The sequence below is a fragment of the Necator americanus genome, chromosome V (genome assembly GCF_031761385.1).
Source record: "Necator americanus strain Aroian chromosome V, whole genome shotgun sequence".
Classification (NCBI taxonomy): Eukaryota; Metazoa; Nematoda; class Chromadorea; order Rhabditida; family Ancylostomatidae; genus Necator; species Necator americanus.
In genome coordinates this window covers 19,328,840-19,349,574 of record NC_087375.1, presented here as the reverse complement: position 1 = coordinate 19,349,574, position 20,735 = coordinate 19,328,840, and the positions used below count along the sequence as shown (strand labels likewise).

Here is a 20,735-nt window from a genome sequence, read left to right as displayed (position 1 = left end):
TCGAGAAGGGGTGGAAAAATCATCTACGACTTCTACTCTGATCTCTTCGACAGCCATGTCCACTTGCCTCCTCACCATCTGAGGGAAGATGGACAAGTCATTCCAGAGGTTCTCCCGTCCGAAATAGACATGCTATCATGTCGGTAAGAAATCGTACGGCACCCGGTCCCGACAGAATAAGACCAGAACACCTGAAGAGCCTTCCGCCAGTACTCATCAACACCCTGGCGAGGCTCTTTACACGTTATCTGTCGGAATGCAAGGTTCCTAAACAGTGGAAGACCAGCAAGACCGTGTTGTTGTATAAAAAGGGAGATCCACATGACATCGGCAACTATCGCCCAATCTGCCTACTGTCCGTCATCTACAAGCTCTTTACAAGAGTAATCCTTAATAGGATTGAAAAAGTCTTGGATGAAGGACAGCCATGCGAGCAAGCAGGGTTTCGAAAAGGATTCAGCACGATTGACCACATTCACACTGTTTCGAAACTCATCGAGGTATCACGAGAGTACAAGATGCCGCTCTGTCTCACCTTCATCGACTTAAAGAAGGCTTTCGACTCGGTTGAGACGGAAGCGGTCGTGGAAGCCTTGGACAACCAAGGCGTCCCTACTCAATATATAAAGGTACTTCGAGAGTTGTACAGTAACTTCACGACCGGAATTTCGCCATTCTACAAGAACATCGTCATTGACGTGAAGAGGGGGTCCGACAGGGTGATACAATTTCACCCAAAATATTCACAGCCACCCTCGAGAACGCAATGCGAAAGTTGGAATGGGACGACATGGGAGTGAAGGTTGATGGTCGGCAGCTACACCATTTGCGCTTTGCTGATGACATCGTACTGGTAACACCTAGCATCAGCCAAGCGGAACGAATGCTGACCGAATTCGACGAAACATGTGGATGCATCGGTCTTCAGCTGAATCTACAAAAGACGATGTTCATGCGGAACGGATGGGTCTCGGATGCCCCATTCACGCTCAACGGAACGAACATATCCGAATGCACCAGCTACGTTTATCTGGGTCGGGAACTGAACATGATGAACGACCTGACCCCGAGCTGGGCAGGAGGAACGAGCGGCTGGGGAGCGTACAAGAGCATCGAGGATGTAGTGAAGAAGACCAGGAACACCCGGCTCCGTGCTCACCTCTTCAACACCACCGTACTTCCTGCTTTGACCTATGCTTCGGAAACCTGGGCATTTCGCAAGCAGGAAGAAAACGCGGTGAGCGTCATTGAACGCGCAATTGAGAGAGTGATGCTAGGAGTATCCCGTTTCACGCAAGTGAGGGACGGGATTCGAAGTTCTCTCCTACGTCAGCGATCGAAGATTAGAGACGCTCCGCGTTTGCCAAGGAAAGTAAAATAAGGTGGGCCGGACACGTGATGCGCTTTAATGACAACCGTTGGACCAGAGCCGTGAGCGACTGGGTTCCCCGCGATATTAAGCGCACTACAGGAAGACCGCCGACCCGATGGTCAGATTTCTTCACGAAGTCCTTCAAAAAAAATATGATGCTCTTCGTGTCCCACGCGAAAGGAGGAACCACTGGGCTACTCTGGCACGCGATCGGGACAAATGGAAGAATTACTGGCGCCCGCTCGACCAGTTCGAAGATCAACGGGAGTCAAGGTGATCAAGGTGAAGTGAAGTCTCCCGCAGAGGTACTGCTAAAGAACCGCAATGACTGTATTATGGTTCTTTGGTAGTAATCCTACAAAAAACTAATCAATTTTCAGTCGCTCTCCCAACGGCAACATATCAAGAAAATCCTGGATTTGAGTGCTATCCCCCTAATCGTCCTGAAAAACAACGTGAAAAACGGCCCTGTCGACGGAATTTTCCGACGGCACCTAACAATTGTAACATTAGCGAGCGCAGGCGTGCGCGCCGCGCACTCGAGCAAGCGGATAAATGGGCGGTTAACGCTGTCTCTCCCGTCCACCCGCGGAGGCCTGGTATTAAACTCCCTTTGAAAAGCATTCTAAATAACAAAAAAATGAATATAAATATATGTAATTTAAATATGATATCATGATCTTACTATGTAATAACGAGCTTATTCTGTCACGTGTGTGTGTGTGTGTTTGTCTTGAAAATTGAAAAGGGGGGTGCGACGGATCCACCGGCGTCGAATTCGTGCGCCGGCGCCAGAAAGCTATAAAATGGGGTGCGACGGGTCCACAGGCGTCGGATTGGTGTGCAGAAACAAAGAAGCTATAAAATGGTATGTGACAGGTCCCAAGGTGTCGAATTCGTGCACAATAACTTTGTGTGCATTCCGAAAAAGGTAAATGGAACGTTGCAGCCGCTTCATATCCATGGCCACTGCACGTGTTGCGGTTCACCTCTACATCTCCTCCGCGCGCCTATTTCGTTGCACGTCTGCTTCAAGTTGGTAGTATATCTTCTTCAGAAGGTGGAAACACCTATGGAAACGACTGCTTAAATAGTACCAAACAGTTTACATGATGTGACGTGGAACGTTATCTCTGACAGTATGATGATGTCGTTCACGTCATTTTACATTAAAGATCACCCTGTGATAACTGTTGGGGGAAAACAGGAGGAAAACCCATGCTTCGAGTAATGCTTTCAAATTGTTTTTTTTTATTATGTTGGTATCGAAGGAGTGTTTGAAGGTGAAGTTTGAATGTTTTCCAAATGTGGAACTGATACGTTTATGAAGAAAACTATGAAATCTTTCGCTTTTACTTTAAATTAAAAAAGCGTTGTTAGAAAGATAGAAATTTAATCTCACAAAAAGAAGCCACTAGTATTAATTTTTCATTTTTTTTCACTTAGGATGCACCAACGCGTTTTACTGGAATTCGTAATCGTTGGGGTTTTGGAACGCATGTTGGCATATACAATGACTTGCGGAGGCAGCCGATGATCAAGTCAGTGTTTTTATCCTACCAGACAAATCTGGTACCAACTACCAATGACCTCCGGAGGGATGAAAGGCTTGGTTTGCAGTAGGGCGGTTTCGAACCCTCGACCGTGTGTCTACAACGGACCTCTAACCGACTGCACCACACCCGCCCCGGTATAAATATAATACAAATAAATATAATACTATAACAAATACAATAGTACAATATAATATATAAATAGTATAATGACCTAAATACAAAATATACAAACAAATAAATAATGAGAAAAAATAAGTAATAAATAATGACGAAATAATAATACTGGATAACCTTCCAGAAATGAACCTATTTATCTTTTAAAAAGTTGATAGAGGTGGTGGTCCATTTCTGGTTTGAAAAAGTTTACGTAAACAGGTCTATGACATTCGGAATGTTTGGAGCTGTTTAAGAAGGTTTGTCATGTTCAGTTTCTCTGCACTAGATACGAATTTTTAGTTGTGCTACTGAGTTTATGCTATGGTGTGAACCTTCCGGATTACAACAAAAAACTCGAGGATGCTCTACTCAAGAACTACAACAGTCGCCATCGACCGGTTAAGAAAGAATCGACTACAGTTCAAGTGAGCGTCTACATGGGTATCAGCCACGTGGAGAAAGTGGTCAGTTGACAGCTGCGAAAAACTCGATATCTTTTTAGTGTTGTAACGCGAAGATCAGCTTCTAGGACGTAGTACATAGCTGCTCTTTGGTTACGGTTCAATCCATTCCTAGAATTCGTGAGAAATGCGCAAAAGGCAAAAGATTCAGGACGAGCATGAGCAAACAATGCTGGTGCATGGTCACTTATGGGCAACATGGTTTGATGAGTATCTGGTTTGGGATCCGAAGGACTACAATAGCACCTCTAAGATCAACGTCGATTCTTGGAGAATCTGGCAACCAGCTCTCGCTCTCTACAATAGGTAAGGTCTCGCTTAATGACAGCACACCACGAAACTTACTTCAAGGCATCACACCACAAATCTAGTGTGGACGGATTTCTGGTGGAGTATTCGTGTGCGAGATCGTAGATTATTGAGAGAAGGGCGATTCCGTTCATTTCTTCCTAACTGTCGTAGAAAACGGCCCGGAAGATACGGCTTTGAGCGTCCCGGCGCAATATTTTCTACAAGGAGTTCGATTGGAGCGCGCCAGCCTTGTGGACGCGCAGCATCTTCCGGGCTTCGGGTTCTTTACGGCTATTAGGAAGAAATAGACGGAATCACCCGCCTCTCCATAATCTACTATGCCGTATACGAATACTCCACCTGAAATCCGTACCGCCTCGGATTCGTGGGGTGATGCCTTTAGTGAGGGAAACCACTGGACAAGCCGGAGTGGATTGCGGGACGATGGATGGTTTCGTTCATCTCTTCCTAATTGTTGTAAAAAAAAACGGCGTCAAAGACTCCGTTTTTCACGACGATTTCAGTCGCACTGCGCCACCTTTGTATATGCTCCGCATCCAGCTGCGCAGCGGTCGAAAGCCAGTGAGTTCTCCTCGACTGCCTGTTCACGTGAAATCAATGAATAAGTTGCTGTAGGGACCACAACATAGAGGAGCATTCTAACGTTCCTCGAAGGATCTGAAGCGGTTCCCACGCCATTTTTTAGGACGATGAGAGAGTGGTGAGCGGGACCACCCCTCATATTTCGCTATCTACAAGCACATCCCTAGCACTCTCCGCCACAAGGGGTCCCAACCTTCCCTCACCACTCAAGATTTGTGGAATGATGCGTTTAATGGACGGCAAAGATTGAATGTCATGGGGGCATGGTTTTGAGCAATGACAAAGAAAAGCAGAACACTTCTTACAAGCCCATAAATTATAGTTCTCAGTTTTCCCAACGAGACAGCTCTTCACGCACAGAAATGAAATCGCTGAGGTGTATTTCGTCACTCATACAAGTGCCCAACGTTTCCACGATTGGTGATTCCGCTACTAGCGCTCTTTATGTGTTTGCATTTCGTTAACACCAATTATACAAAAAGTTACATCGTTGGGTAATCTCAGGCCTCTGATATTTTTGCAGAATAGAATTCAGCTTTGACTTGCGCTTGGATTTTTTTCGGGTCCTGCGCCTTGCAGTTTTTGAAGAAATCAATAATTACGAGGCGGTTCACTCACCCCTTAGAATGAAGAACGTTTCAGTGCTCGAGGCAATTCATGGCACCTATACATGCATGGCCTGCCCGCTATGATCACTAATACTGGCAGAGTGTGGGCTAGTGGGTCGTTCTCATTCCATGTAACTTGCAGATTCGATTTTTCGTCCTGGCCTTACGATGAACAAGTAAGCGAGAATCCTTTTATTTCTCGTAAGTAAGATTTTTGAAAGTTTCTTTGTAATATCTGTTGACGTTGTGTTGACGTGTATTTACAGCATCGGTGCATTAATTTTTCAGACTTTCTCTACGTGGTTTAGCTAGCCATGAAAATATGATCTTTTTATTTCCGTGTGTACTTCCTTCATATTTCCCAGTATTTCCTTAACTGTCGTCCGAAAAGCCCTAAACTTGAACAACGTTAAAAACTGAGCCGAAGCAAAAAAAAACTGCGACGATATCTCTAACGGAGCTTTCGAGCAGAATGCTTGAAGAAAAGGAATACGTGTATTTATAAGGATAAGGCATCGAATGGCCACAGTTATCAAGATCAACATAACCCAAGATCAGGAAGCGCGTGGATCCAAGTGTGCAAGGAATCACCTCGTCTGACTGATTACGGCTAAGCGATGTCATCGTTACACTCTTATAACCTCCTACAACTTTTGCAGTAGTGACATACTTCATCTTTCTACTCATAAGCAAGTTTGGACGAGTTATTCCACCACATATCTTTCTAAAATCGATAAATCTTCTTTTATCTTTACTTATTCAAGTGTTCATAATATTCATCATCATCAATCCTATTTGCTTTTCGTTCAAGGAGTGTCCTATTGTAATAGCCGATTGGGTGTACGACTTGTCCCGTGTCAACCTCTCGGACCCTCAGGGAGATGCTCCTTGGAATAAACCATCTATTCGTCTCAATTACGACCCTCTCCGACAAGATGAGAAGAAGCACGTTGCAGGTTTGTTTTTGATAGCGGAATCAACCTTGTGAGATCTGTAGCTGCTTTCTTGAGAACTTCAACACGTGTGCAATTTAAAGGCAGCATACCTCGAATCTGAAATGCTGAGGAAATCTGCGGGAGAAGCTAGTTATAGCTGTTGTAGATTGGGGAACCCAGCGTAGCTCCGCTCATCTCTCCCTAATCGTCGTAAAAACGCCGTGGGAACCACTTTGGTCATCACAAGGTACATTAGAACGCTCTGTGCACACGTTCCGGTCCCCTTAGCATTCGTTGGTTTTACTTGAATATGCTGGTGATAAGATATCACTGATCTACGACCGATCGCACTTGATGCGGCGCGTTGCAACTGAAATCATCTTAAGAAACGTCTTCCGCGACGTTTACGACGATCGGGGAGAAATGAGCGGAATCACCTAACAACCTGATCCCGCAATCTACAACTCTAACTCAAGATTTTTCCCCGGATTCCGTCACCACGTCAGATTCATGGTATTCTGCGTTTAAATGGACAATGGTCTTGACGCAAGGGACATTGTAATTGTCAAGATCTGAAAGATCACGACAACTCGTACCCAGGATCCAGCTGTCTGCGCCACAGGAACCATGTACGATTCATTATGATCATTATTCATTACGATTCACTGCTAATATCCATCACTTTGTGGTACTCAAACGATGCAATTTATTACGCGATAGAACGCGGACAACTTCGTCAGTAGAACGGTCAGGAGGTACTCGTCACCAAAATCCCGAAATTTCTGGCCTAGACGAATGACACTGCATTCACTTTACTACTTTCTGTACTATCGAGAACATGATTTCACCGCTGCAATACCAGAATTGCATGATTTATTTCATAGGTGCACTGTAATTCTGTGAATTTTTTTTAGAAATGATAACTATTATATGCGCACACTGATGATCATCTGTCAAGAATCATGATCCTTTGCTGTTCTCTGTCGAGATAATTGTTTTTTTTTTCGAACTGCGTACCCTTCCAGGACAAGGCTGTTTTCTAAGAATGGAGTACATATCCAATTTTCAAGCTACTAATATACAGATGTTTTCCAAAAATAAAAATAATTATTGGAGCAACTCCAAACGAATAGCATTGGACGGGCGCTATGTCTAGTGTTTTCAACTGCAACACAGCGCATCCTTCCCCTCTTTGCCTCGCTTGTGGTACATGTATTTGCGTTCGTGCATGTGATCGCACGTGGTTGCACGAAGCAGATGCCAACGGGTAGCCCATAAGTGGGATTGGCATCAACATGACTGTGGATGTTTACAGGAAAATTCATAGCATTTCAGTTTCACGTACTCGTGGTTCGCAGGTCATTCTACATATGTGCAACTCATTTTCGTTATTGCGCGGTTTCACATTTTATGTACGTCATTTGAAAAAAAAGCTCAGAAATCATTTTTGAACCTAAGAGATTGATGTTTCACTGCTTTAGGTACTTTCACTGTATTCTTACTAGCGCCTGAATTATTGGAACACTTTTCTCAAATCTTTATACGGCGCTGTTGTTGTTATAAGTGCACAAATTACTAGAGAAAATCAAGGAAACGGCTGAAGGGAGAAGTAGTTCTTTGTTGCTAACGCTGCTGTAATGCTCAGTTTGATTCACAGCCGGTTAAAACGCCACTCGAATCGGTTGTCGTAAGAGGGCAACGAGTCGTCGAAAAGCTTCTCCATCTTGTCGCTTCTGCTCTGCACAACGTGTTTCTCGTTTGTTGGTAGGCCTTTCCATCCGAACCTGCAATATCAGGAGTTGGTATTCGTTAAATTAGACACTGGAGGTAAGTATTCACTCCTCAGGATTTTCGTATCATCCCTCTGTTGGTAGTTCCACTCATGCAAAACTCTGGGGCCTCCGTCACTTCGTTGGATTTAGGTGAAGGACGAAGTGCTTGACATAAACCAATCCTTCCGAGAACGTGCCAAAACGTTCATCTTCACTTCAGAATTGTTAGAATTTGTGAAAGCCGCTAAGGTTTTCTTCTCTTGGGAGTTAGCTAATTCATGCTAGATTTGTTTGGGAAGATAAGAACACGGGTTTAACAAATGGTTAAAACACAGGATGGGCGTATATTCTCATAAAAGATGGCAAATTCTTTTTTTTTTAAAGAAGAAACCTCATCTTCAGCTTGTTTACGTAGATAACTTAATTAAACAGTGGTAGTTATGGCAAGATGGGTAGAGCTCGCATACATAATTAAGCATGGTTTTTAAAGTATTTGAAAAGAGACATGGGTAGACCCGATGAGAAAAAGGAATCAGATAGGTATTATTTTGGAAAGTTTTCCTTTGGATTAACAACGTCTCCCCTTCAGTCTCGACCGGAGGAGAAAATCAAATTACATCTTCTCAAGTAATTCCGCAATTAGCAAGATAGGAAAAAAGATTAGTCATATTAGTGAAATGAAGGTAAGTTGGTGCAAGATTTGTGTGGAAGAATAAGAGCACTGGCTCAAAGGCATCACCCCACGAATCTGCGGTGGTACGGATTTCCGGTGGATTATTCGTATACGGGATGTTAGCTTACTGAGAGGAGGGTGACGTTCATTTCTTCCAGACTGCCGTAGAAAACGGCCCGGAAGATACGGCTTCGAGCGTTCCGGTGCACTATTTTCTACAACGAGTTCAATTGGAGCGCGCCAGCCTTGTGCACGCGCCGTATCTTCCGGGCCGTTTTTTACGGCAATTAGGAAGAGATGGACGGAATCATTCTCCTCTCCTTAATCTACGATCCCGTATACGAATACTCCACCTGAAACCCGTACCACCTCAGATTCGTGAGGTGATGCCTTTAGAGTATCACGATGTTGGGATCTCTCCTAGACAATACAAGTTTTGGGCTGTAGATTAATTTGAGCATGAGCGTGCTCACGCTCAATTTCCCGTAATCGTCCTCATAACAACTTTATAAACTCTAACTTTATAACGCGTCGCCATCAAGCACTCCCAGCGCACGGGAGCCGTTTTCCACGCCGTTTTACGATTAGGGAGAATTAAGCGTGAACATTGTCATACTCGTAATTTATTCCTCGAACCCAATAATGTCCATGAGATATCCCAACATCTTCATTTTCGTGATGCGCTGTTTTTGATACGTTTGTGCGCTTCTTCCAGTATCACTGCTTTATGAAGAGAACTATATAGAGTGACTAAACACAGGATTCATTCAATAACCACTTTCTCAGTGGTTGAGGATTCAGAATCCATGTGCGCTTTTCGAGGTTCTCGTAAACAACGTATGCCAGATATTGCTAATTTAATTAAAGGAGTAAAGAAACCGAAGGCACATCTGCCGACGACTGCAGATATCACTAACTCCAGAAATAGATATGCTTATAGTGGACTGAGTAGACTAAGAGGTTGGTATTCAAGGAGGAAATTCGTTTAGTGTAATGGTTATTTGTTAGGTTCAATTCAATTTTTGTGGCTGTTTTCGTGAAAAATCTAGTTAGTGAGCTTCTTCGTTCGATTGAATTATCATTCATTGGCTCGTTTCTACAGTTTTTGACTTCAACATGGTGTTATTCAATGTTTCGGATATAGAGTCCAAATCTGACAGTGCCTTTTGAATCACCTCAATTATCCGGCAGCTTCTTCAAGGAGAGGATAGTTGTGCCAAGTCGGTGTTTTTATCTTCCCAGAGGTCTGGTACCAGAGGATACCAGAGGAATGAACAGATACCAGAGGACAGATACCAGAGGAATGAAAAGCCTGGTTGGCACTAAGAAAGTTGACCATCGATCGATCGTGCAATCTGCGCTCAGGGTCAAGCGTGGCCTCTTGAATACGATCCGTCCCTCCGTCCCTCCCTCTCCCCTCCAACGTTACTGCAACATTCTTCCGTTGCAACCAATTAAATATGTTGAAAATTTCGCGTTTCGAAAACGCAAAGTCTAAAATTACGCGAGAAACAAATGGCAGAAATTCGGTAGCTGACAGAAGCGAAGAAATACCAAGCAGTAAAAAAACAAATTAGCTGAAATGCTGTTGAAATGTTTTCATTTTTATTCTATTTTATTTTTATTCCAACATCTACGAAGTGTCTTTAAATACTGATTGATGCACAGAAAACGACAAAAAAGAGAAGTGTCAGTTGCAGAGGTCGAATTACAGAGAACGACGAAAAAGAAAATGAATAAATTCAATATTTGGTACGATAATATGATGTTGTGAAGAACCTCTCGGATTCTCGGTTTATAGGTGTTGTTTCGTGTCGAGAAAAACTGGAGAGGAATGAGATGTTGTTTACGATGCTGAGGTTATGAAACATTGATGGAAACGTGGTTGATTAATCATCTCCTTCCTCCTGAACTCCTTTGGCATGGGGAGTGAATCTGTTGCTTGTTAATTTATACTTTATTTCATTTCTTGTGCTAGAAATTAATTAAGGTGGACCAACGCCGTTTTTAGGATGTCTCTCGATGACGGTTCTAAATTTGTGTCATTTAAACAAATTAAATACCGCTTCCACATTCCAGGAGAGGGATAGAGAATGAATGAATTCATATGGCCGTATGAGTAAAAATTCAGAGCGCAGAACTCGCCAATTTTACTTAACATTTCATATCTAGCGGAGACGCCCTTGAAGGTGGCATACCACGAATCTGACACTGTATGGATTTCTCATGGAGGTGTTCTATGTGGAGTCATAGATTGTGGAAACTGGAGAGGTTCCGCTCATCTCTCCTGGACCACTGTAAACAGACGGTCCAGTAACGCCATTTTTCTGTCGACGAATTCTGTCGCAACGCGTCACCTGGTGAGCGCCATCCAAGTGTGATCGGTCGGAAATCATTGATGTCTTCTCTTTAGCCTGTTCAGGTGACGCTTTTCACGCCGTTTTTTATGCGATTATTGGGATATGGGCGGAACCACGCTGAGTTCCGCTATCTGCTACCCAAACTCTACGCTTTCGCTCTGGGTTCTGCACCAAGTCAAAATCGTGATATGCTGCCGTTAACATGATCAGGGATTGGTATTATCCACTGACGCGAATTCCCGCATCTAGGCAGTAGTGCAGTACAATCTCGGCAGTTCCCTTTTAGTTCTGCTATGTTCAAGGGCGGCAGCTTTCTCGATGTTATGCAAGAGCTTACACAAGATCAAAGATCCGTCGTTGTTCCATATCATCCGAAACCTGAATGTCTCACCTGGACTGCTCTAATCGGCACTGATTGTTGTCAGTTCTTCTTTCACCACATCAGTCCAGACTTCCTCTTTTGACTAAGTGATCTTCTCCAACTTGAACCCAACAGAGTCCTCAGAACTGCTCTACTCGACACTGATTCGACTCTGTCGCGTTGAACAAGGTGGTTTTTCTGGTCTTCTCACAATGTGATCGAAGAAGCGAAGACGGTTTTTTCTATTTTGGACGGTGATACAAGGTGTCGGTACTTTTCACTTGTTGGTCGCTGCCCAATTCACTTTTGAGTACAGATCGTCATTGTAGCATACTGTACGCCAAAAGTAGTCAAGCACATAACTTGAAATTAGAGGTCTAATTCGATTTAAAATTTGAGTTTGTTTGTTGAAGGACTATTGAGGAACACCTGATCACTAAGCCGATTGACCATTCAATTTGACAATCATTTGCAAGGGCGTGATCTGCATTCTAATCATCCATTTTTGCGAAGCTATCAGCGACTATTTGTCTAGCCTAGATTTAAACCGAGTCTTTTTTTTAAACTCTCTCATAACTTTCTGGATATGAACCTCGCAGGCAAGGTTGATGTGATCTTCCCAATCTCAATCAAGATGATTAAGTGTCATCACTAGTTTTTTTCGTAAAAGAGCTAAACTCACCACTCTTTCTCCACAAGTTCATATGGTACATTCCAGCTAAACCATCTTCCTTGTCGGTGGTTGAAGCTGAAAAATCTCTAACATAATCCGCAATCTCAATGTATTCATTGATAGAGAATAGAGGCTATTTTCAGTGTTATCATCAAAATGGAACAACTTAAGTTTAGTGACCTACCGAGAATTAATATTTGTGTTGTGCTGCTCACAATTTACTGCGATTACACTGAAAAGAAGAGCAAGTAGAAATACATGAGCTCGCATACAACTCCGTAGCATCGCACGAATCCTCGTCGCAAGAAAACAGCGTTCGAAGTCTCACTGTGAATCCCTGTTGAAACTCCGCCCACTTCGACTACAACTCTGGGAATCCCAGAAGACATAAAACTCGGAGAAAAAATTGTACTGGAATTACTCTCGATTTCCTTCCGGAACTTTTTTAAAGCAACAAAATGAACAATCGAAAGGTGCCTTAATGAAATACCTGATTCGAAAGAGAGTTGTGTAGGTCTCACAGCAGAAAACGAAGGGATTTCGAAACTTCAGATCCTTTTTAAAGGAAGTACAGTGCTTCCCTTGAAACTGCTGCTCGATTTGGGGCGGGGGTGGAGAGAGAGTGAGAGGGAGGAAGGCTTGGAACACCCAAAAAGGTCCTTAAATCTCTCTTCCTGAAAGTATTTGTTGAGATTCCCCAATTCCGACGATTACAAGAGTGAGTTAGCAAAACAGTACTTGAAAATTTTCAAAACATCTGAATGCGTTTTATTTTATTGTTTATTATTTATTTTTTTATTTCTTCTATTCAGAGCCTCTAAATATCATCTCAGAGTCGGGCTCTTTCTCCAACGAATAGAAGAATAAACGGTAGTTGTGAACTAAAGCGTAAATTTGTTCTGCTACGTCAGCTCTGATCGTAAATCAACCTCCATGGATTAGAATGGATCTAATGAAAAAAGCAAACGCTCCACAAGCACTTCATTCTTGTTAAAAAAAAGAACAGTAATGTCCCCTCGTCCCAGAATCTTCCATAGTGTTAAATATTTCGTATTACTGCATTATTCACGACCTGATTATTTTTCTTGGATGTCCAGTCGGAGTGATTTTGGAAGACGATTCCAACAGACAACAATAGTTCCTCTGTAAATGCATACAAGGCAACAATGGTCACTTTTGACGTGCAGAATGGGAATAATTCTGTTGGCTGTTAGTCTTCGTATATTTCTGCAGGCTCTACATGCAAAAATACCATAAATTTGCAATTTAGCATCCTATCTCAATGTTTTATCTTCTATTATTTTCACAAAATACACGCATGGGAAATTCTTTTACACTTTTGAAATGACTGAGTGTAAGTTCAGAAGTGTAGTGCTTTGAGAAGAAATCCACGAATCTAAGATCGGTGTTGATCTGGATGATGGTAACAGATCCCATTTCAGGATGGGAAGTGTTCGACACTTGGAGGCGGCACTGTTACTGGGGCCCTAGCGGCTGCAAGGAAGAGCTACCAGACGGGCAGGTAAACTTCACTAGTTTTGTAGCTTTTTCGTTTCTCAGGATTTGGTAACTATTGCTTACTGTAACATTGTACTCGTATGCATAGTGAAATAGTACGTTGATTCCATCCTTGTTTCGGAATAGTGATTTAAGAGGAGTAAGCGATTGTACCGTGTGCCTAGAACGGTGTCAAGTCCTATTTTGTTCGAAGAATAGTCGCAGACTCTGGAAGCGTTTCTGCTTAGTTTTCCTGGTTGAGAATTATGTATGGAATTTTTTGCTTTCTACCTACTGACATTAATTTATAAGTCTTGTTTTTTTTTTCTTTTTTACATCGTTTGAAATTTCTATCTAACTCGATCAGCCTTTTCATCCCACAAACGTACAAACATTTCGACCAGATCGATCAGAATTGTCTTTAAACGCAAATGGATGCATTCCCCTTTAAATAATTGTAGATTGATCGGTTGCCAAGTGACAGTCGTCTCGCACTTCATTGTGTTGAGTTGGTCAAAGGAATAAATAGAAAATTAGTCACCCGTCTTTGATTTGGAAAAGTTTTGAGAAAATTTCGACATCTATTTAGGAATAGCAAGAAGTCAGTGTCTTCTTGAAAACACGCTCTTCTTTTCTCAGAAATTTTGGATATTTTGGTAGTTTAAACGCACGGTGAAATCTGGCTGCATTCTAGAGAAAGAAAAATGGATGTAAAAAAATTCTACCCAAAAGATGTTTTCTAGATTGATTTATCCTCTACTTATGAATTGGAAAGCGACCTCAGATTTGCGTTTTTGTGAAAATTATTTTTGCAAAAAATTTTGTGGATACCTCTTTTCTTATAAATTCCGCTATAAACGTGGACGTTTGCGTGGTCTTCTGCTACGAACTGTTTATGATTTTTTCGTTTACAGGTATAGCACTCGACGTGGTTTTTATCTGACCAATGCGAACTCACAAATAGTTATTTTGCTTTGCTTCAACATAGAACACATTAAAAGCAGCGATTCGCAATAATGTTATCAGTGATGCACATATATGTCTCATTGGTAAAGTGTAGTTGAGGAAGGATGAGGGAGAACTCAACACTCCTTGAACTGTACTTTTGAGCGCAAAAACTTCCATAGAGGAGAAAAAACCCTCTTAAGTCTCAAATGGCTCTCTCGTTTGAGAAGCAGTTGAGAAGGCGATAGTTTATAGTTCGACAGATCATCACTGGAAGTGAGTAGTTGAGTCAGTTGGGTCACTAAAACCTAGGCATTAGTTCTCGAGGATCCTTGACGTGTAGCCTAAAGCTACATACTACGAGAAAAAGGGAACATAGAGTTGGAACCATTAATGCTTTAACTTAAAAGACTCTTTAAACAGACTTAGTGGAAAAGAGTAACTAAGCCATATCACGTGCTATCTTTAGCGAAAGTGAAAATAGCCCGAGAGATGACTTTTCTATTTCCGAGCTGAGAGCTCAGTTGAGAACGATTTTTGTACTCTAGGAGCTGTTTTTTGCGTCCCAATTGTTCGAGTGCAGTTCAATTAAAGCACTGTTAAGTGTCCTCCGTCCCCCAACTACATTTTACCTGGTCTCACTTCATAATAAGTTCCGTTATGCTTAGATGTCGTCATTTTGTGTACTTCTGGAACTACGTCTCGTTTCGTCTGAAAACGATATTGGGTCCTTCGTTCGTAAATAACTCGTAGCAAAGGACCACGTAATTCTCTAACATTGGGGAGAAATTTCCCAATAAATATGCTACAGTCGGTCCTCCGTAAACGAATATGGAGTAATAAATTATTACCAACTTGGTTTTTCATCGATATTTTCGTTGCGAGGCGGATGCGCCACAACTTTCCGAAAAATCTAGCTGGTAATATTCGGTAAGAGGTTCTCCATCGTCCCCCTTTACCGCTCTACGACGCCGGCGCACCAATCCGACGCTATGGGATCCATCGCACCCCCTTTTTGGAATTTCGTTTCTCTCTCTCACACACATATGCACACACGCGCACACGCAAACGCACGTAAACACACATACACACACACACATACACACACATACACACACATACACACACATATACACACACATACACACATACACACACATACACACACACACACGTGACAAACTAAACTCGTTATTATATAGCATGACAAACTTTGTTTTCGTTGTCATGATTTATTTTGTTCGATTCATCAACTTTGAATTTACTTATACAGTAGAATGGATGCGTGATTGAAATATTCTCAAGTACCTCCACAAGTCAGGACGATCCAGCTCCCTGGTTTCTACTTATTCCTTTGATCACGCTGTGTTAGGCGGCGTGACGCAATTACCCATGGTTACCGGCTCCACCTGTACGTTGTCCAATCTCCCACCTCTGTCTGCATGCCATAATCGGCTGTTGTTGTTGTGACCGCTTCCGTTCCTTATCTTTCAGAAAACCTCTACTGCTCCTGATTCGCCATCCACTGGAAATCAAGAGTCTCAGATAACGGCAGCAGTCGCTTGTGAATACGCCTTTGATTAGCCCTGATGGATACAAACCTATTGAATGAAAGTTAATGCTTGCAGATGAACAAGCCATAACTAAGCGAATTTTGAAATAGAAAACGGGAAAACATTCAAACCTATATCTAACGTTCCATTTTTCATTAACTTTTTCCAAATTATCCGAGGTTTTACAACAGAGTCACAAATTTGAAAAAGGTTCTCGCCCTCTCCTGTTGCATCAGTCCAATTTCCCATCTTTCTTCCTAGTTCCTCTCTAAATAATTGCTGAATATTTTAACATTATAACTAGAAATGTTCTGAGCACATCTCTAATGGAAGGGAAAAATGGAGAGAGTATCGCTTAATATGCATGAACTACACGGACAGCCCTTGGAGATTAGTTCTTAAATGTATGACTGTTCTCTCAACTGCATTTGCAAGTGCAAATACAATGCAAATGAAATATAAATACTTAGCCACTCTCAGCTTAACTTCAGTATGTACTCGAGGCGCATTATAGTCACATTACTACTTGCGATAAAGTTGATTTTGCTCTCCGATTATTTTAAGGTATATGAAAATATAAAGATTGGTATATTTTCTTCAACACGTATAAAGATCGGTATATTTTCTTTAACAAACGACCCACCTTTGGGTTGCATTCATTGTTACGTATGGGGAAAAAACAACCGAGTATGTGCACTTTAAAATGAAACATTTATCTTGCACAAAGTAGTATTGTTGAAGAGAGTACGACTCGATCGTATGTGACAGATCAAAAATATGTAGGAAGAGTTCCTGTCTCGAAACTGCGAAATTTGAAAATACACGCTGTCGTCAGCTTGTAAGAAGACATTCTTTTACCATTTATCTTCAAATATCATTGAAGAATTGTCGCTGTCGCCGGTCGCCAGCCATCCCTTCCACTTCCACTTAGATCAGCAAAGTTTGTTTGAGAAATCATCTTTGGCGGCGATTCCGCCGCACTGCGAAACCTTTTGTCGATGCTGTTGTTGGTGTACGAAATCTGCATCTTGAAGGTAGTACGCCGACTCGGTGTTGAACCAGTAATGAGCCGAGATTGTTAGCGATCGATTCAAAGCTTATGATTCAGGAGTGTCATCGAGCGTTAGAAAGAGATTAACAAGACTTCCGTGGTCGGTCCACATAGATTAGTGATTGCATTTCTTGGCTGGTCCAAACCTGAGACTAAAACCTCATTTTCCTCTTCATATTTTGATGCTGCAAATGCTGCTAGATACGATGCTGCAAATACGCCTTAAACTGCACAAAAAACTGTAGAGTACAACCAGAAGAAAAGGATGTGGTAACGCTGTGACGGAGACTTTCGAAATTGTCAAGGGATGGAAAAGGTGGTAGAGAAAAAAAGGAGTGTTTATTAGGCTGGAATTGCTCCGCTTTGATAAATGATTGGCACCAACTGTGACTTCAATAATTGCAAATGTGAAAGAAATCTCGCCAGAGGAGAACAGTAGCACCCAATGGAATGTTGGACGCTAAATATTCCGTCGCTGTATTGGTGCCGAATTGTCATTCTTCGCAGCTCATCAAACCGTGAAATTTCAGGAGCCAATCTGGCTTTTTTCTATTATGTGCACTTTTAATGTTTTTAAGGTTCATGGTTTTTAAGGCGTGTCTTTAGTTGACGTAGACAAAAAACGAAGTTTTGACTTTGTGATGATATTGATATATAATCACAAAGTAATGGTCATACAGTGGTGTACAAAACTTAGAGCCCAGATAGGTAAAGGAGCATAGCATTCTACTAACAACTCGGTGGAAATGAGCGGAAGTGCCGGAGTACGTTGCAAGAGATCTCCCCAGTTGTGAACAGAAAGCTGGACGTCCGATTGTGTGACATCGCGACCGTAGACTGTAGCGCTTTACCTCCCTTCCAACCTCGCGTCCTGCATGCGGGCACGTTACCGAGCATGTTTGGTGATCACACACCCTATCAAGAACCATATGCAGCCTTTCGTAATGTCCAGGGACCATCATAAATCGCGGTGACTCCAATGCAATTATTGTCTTTGAGTGAAAGTGTCATTTCTGTTTGTGCTATTGGGTATATCTCTCACTTACATACTGTATTATACTGCAGCAGTTCTATTAGTGAATCCAAGTTCACGGAGTTCAGGTCTCAGCTAGTTTATTTGGCAGTGACACATCATGCGAAAGTTACCTTCGTCCTAAAGCTTTGCACAACCTTGCATGCTTATGGAGTTAACGACGAGCATGTTCAACTGGACTGACATTCCCGTGTTAAAGTCACCTGAAACGCGGCGTAATTGCATAAATGACTCCGCTTGAAGTGGCGCCGCTGCGATCGGGATGGGCCCTTTGCTCATCTTTGCAGTCCGTCTGCAGCTAACTGCACCGTTTCCTTATAGAACTTCTATTTTGGGATACTGATACCTTGAATAATCTCGAACATATTTTTTTGCAGCCAGAATGGTATTGGTCGCTTCTGGAGTTTGGAGTGAAGCTGAGACGACATGCTCCATATTTTGGCCTCACAATTATTATGCCTACGGTACGATTTTACTCTAGTCAAGGAAAAGTTTCTCCGTGGCTAGTCTCTACGTGTATTTGCTTTTTATAACATTATTTGTGATATATTATAATATTTTATTTCACATCTAGGTGTGTACAAACGTTTCAGCATCTTCTAAGTTGAAAATCTAAACATTTATTTTAGAATGAAACACAATTTCACTAATCAAAATAATTCCTCCATAAGATAAGCTTAGGGGCGGTTGTAGGGTAGCGGTTAGAGGTTCCGCTTCCTGCGCGATCAATCGGAGGTTCGAATCCGCCCTAATGCTCACCAAGCCTTTCATTCTCCCGAGGTCGACAAATTGGTACCAGACTTGTGTGGGAGGATAAAAACACTGACTTGATTCATTGTTTCGCCTCCTGTATAAGTCACTGTATAAGCCGGTTACACGTTCGTGAACCTCAAACGACTCTGAATTGAAGTGGACGTGGAAGCGCATCCGAAACGGATTCATTAACGCGAGGGACTTTATCCTTTATCCTTTAAAGACAAGCTTCTGAGTCAAGTAGCATTGCATATATTTACAGGCGGTGAATTGATACAGTTCATCCGAAGAGGTGGGTTCAGTTGAATGTGGAGGAAACTATCATTTTGAACTCTGTTCGTGATTTCGACACAGCGACATGAAGACGAGCATTCCCACGCAACGTTATCACCTGTCGTACTCCTTAAGCGGTCTTTTCTCCCCGATTATTCGTTCAAAGCGAGCAGGCGGTTGCTGTTACGCTCGAAATTGACAGTCTGACTCGGCCTCAGTAATTCGTAAGAGTGTGGATGTCTCAGATCACATGCACGGCAATATCTTCTTGACAAGACATTCGGTCAAAAGGTGGCGGTTGACTTGAGTTTACTCTACTCTAACGGCGGACCACCCCACCCAATGAGCCGGGTGCTCCTCCGTTGGATAGAACAGATACGGTCTTTTTGCCATGGCCAAGTTTTTGCGTGCGACGCTCCGAATGATGAAATGATCAACTTTCTAGGAATGTCTGTGCATATAATCTAAATAGTTGGATATTGTCGTAGTTTGGATTTTTTTTTTGAAGATTCTAAGATTTTTGTACCATGAGTACATAATCATACCCTTTCAGATAATTACCTGTTTTCTGACTTTGTGCTCATTCTGGATAGACACACCGTCAATGGCCATTGCATTGGTGATTTTCAATGTCCTACTACAGGGCCTGTTTGGATGGGACTTAATTCGTGAGCTGCCTCCTGGTAGTGGAAGCGTCCCAAAAATTGGTGCGTATGTTCTGTGATTTATCTTGGGCTCGTCTTTCATCCTGTCATTTTTCTAGTGACCCTCTACGGTTTTAATCTGTCCATGACAACACTTGCATTTGTGATCAACGTTCTTGCGCAATTCTTTGAATCGGTCTTGCCTGATGATCTAGAATTGCCTGAAGTGGTAGGAGTTGTTTATTTGTTCGGACATATGCTTTTCCCAGATATGACTAGCTAAAAGTCTTTATCTTCAAATGGAATTAAGGTTTCAACACTACCAGAGAAATTACGACTAGCACAACTTTTCCAGGTGAAAGGACTTTCCTTTGATCCACAGCAGTAAGTTATTTGTTTGAGAAGGGAATTTTTATTTAGTGAATTCCTCAGTAGACTTGTTCATTCACTCATAAAAAAGTTCACTCTGAAATATGGTTTTGTTTCGTAACTTAGCTAAAACATTAGTTTACAAGTGGACTATCCATGTGTTGTTGGTGGAAATTTCCATCTCTCCGCTTTTGCTGTTAAACATTTACTCTACAGAATTGCCTGTAGTCTGTTTTTTTTGAAGGCTTGAGACCTTTAGATAAATTCGCGATTATTTCGATAGAGGACCTTGAGAACCTCCCAGATGTGCGTTTTCTTATTGTAATTATTGTAACCAACGACTGCATGAAAAAATCAGTTCTGCGCCAATTTTCGAACCATGTTCTCGTAATCTTTTGATCTCAGGTTGTTGAACTATAACGTTGAAGAAGAGGATCCAAAAGAGTTCAACTCCCCTCTCTGTTCCATCGAACCAACGAATGCTCTGGAAGAAGACGATCGTAAACAAGACGAAAGGAGAGATACTGACGGTGAAACCCTAATCCCTATGGAAAATGAAAGTGAGGACTACTACTTTGCTCCCTCTCTTCTTGCCTCGAGTACATTTTTCGTTTCAGGCCCGTCTACTGTTATTTCGTTATCACCTGTGCCGCCAAATACACAACCATCTCCCATTCCAGCGGAGGACGAGGTTGTCATCTCTAAAACATCACAATCGGTGTATCTTGTGCGCAGGGTGTTCTTCTGCGTTTTCTTCCTCTTGTACTTGATTGCTGTGCCTGTTTGTCTTATTTGA

At 42.2% G+C, this 20,735-nt stretch overlaps 2 protein-coding genes across 5 annotated transcripts; one reads left to right on the top strand and one right to left on the bottom strand.

Annotated features, from left to right (window-relative positions):
- Positions 1-137: 137 nt before the first annotated feature.
- RB195_014434 (uncharacterized protein) lies at positions 138-20,735 on the top strand (the record flags this gene model as incomplete). Of its 3 annotated transcripts, XM_064204701.1 has the most annotated exons (13): positions 138-629; positions 719-1,237; positions 3,357-3,548; positions 3,697-3,851; positions 5,082-5,223; positions 5,859-6,003; positions 13,264-13,343; positions 18,278-18,364; positions 19,480-19,633; positions 19,690-19,799; positions 19,881-19,954; positions 20,345-20,499; positions 20,557-20,735. In XM_064204701.1, the coding sequence occupies 13 exons, from the start codon at positions 138-140 to the stop codon at positions 20,733-20,735; spliced, it is 2,484 nt and encodes an 827-aa protein (XP_064060580.1). The 3 variants fall into 3 exon arrangements, with proteins under 3 accessions (XP_064060580.1, XP_064060584.1, XP_064060581.1); XM_064204699.1 differs by lacking the exons at positions 138-629; positions 719-1,237; positions 3,357-3,548; ... (1 more) ...; positions 5,082-5,223; positions 5,859-6,003 and adding an exon at positions 13,010-13,040; XM_064204700.1 differs by lacking the exons at positions 138-629; positions 13,264-13,343; positions 18,278-18,364; ... (3 more) ...; positions 20,345-20,499; positions 20,557-20,735 and adding exons at positions 2,819-2,984; positions 6,058-6,167 and having other exon boundaries at positions 767-1,237; positions 3,385-3,548.
- On the bottom strand, positions 7,634-12,106 carry RB195_014435 (uncharacterized protein; the record flags this gene model as incomplete). Of its 2 annotated transcripts, none has more annotated exons than XM_064204702.1 (3): positions 7,634-7,766; positions 11,831-11,896; positions 12,006-12,106. In XM_064204702.1, 3 exons carry the CDS (start codon positions 12,104-12,106, stop codon positions 7,634-7,636), a joined length of 300 nt encoding a protein of 99 aa, XP_064060582.1. The 2 variants fall into 2 exon arrangements, with proteins under 2 accessions (XP_064060582.1, XP_064060583.1); XM_064204703.1 differs by having other exon boundaries at positions 12,006-12,091.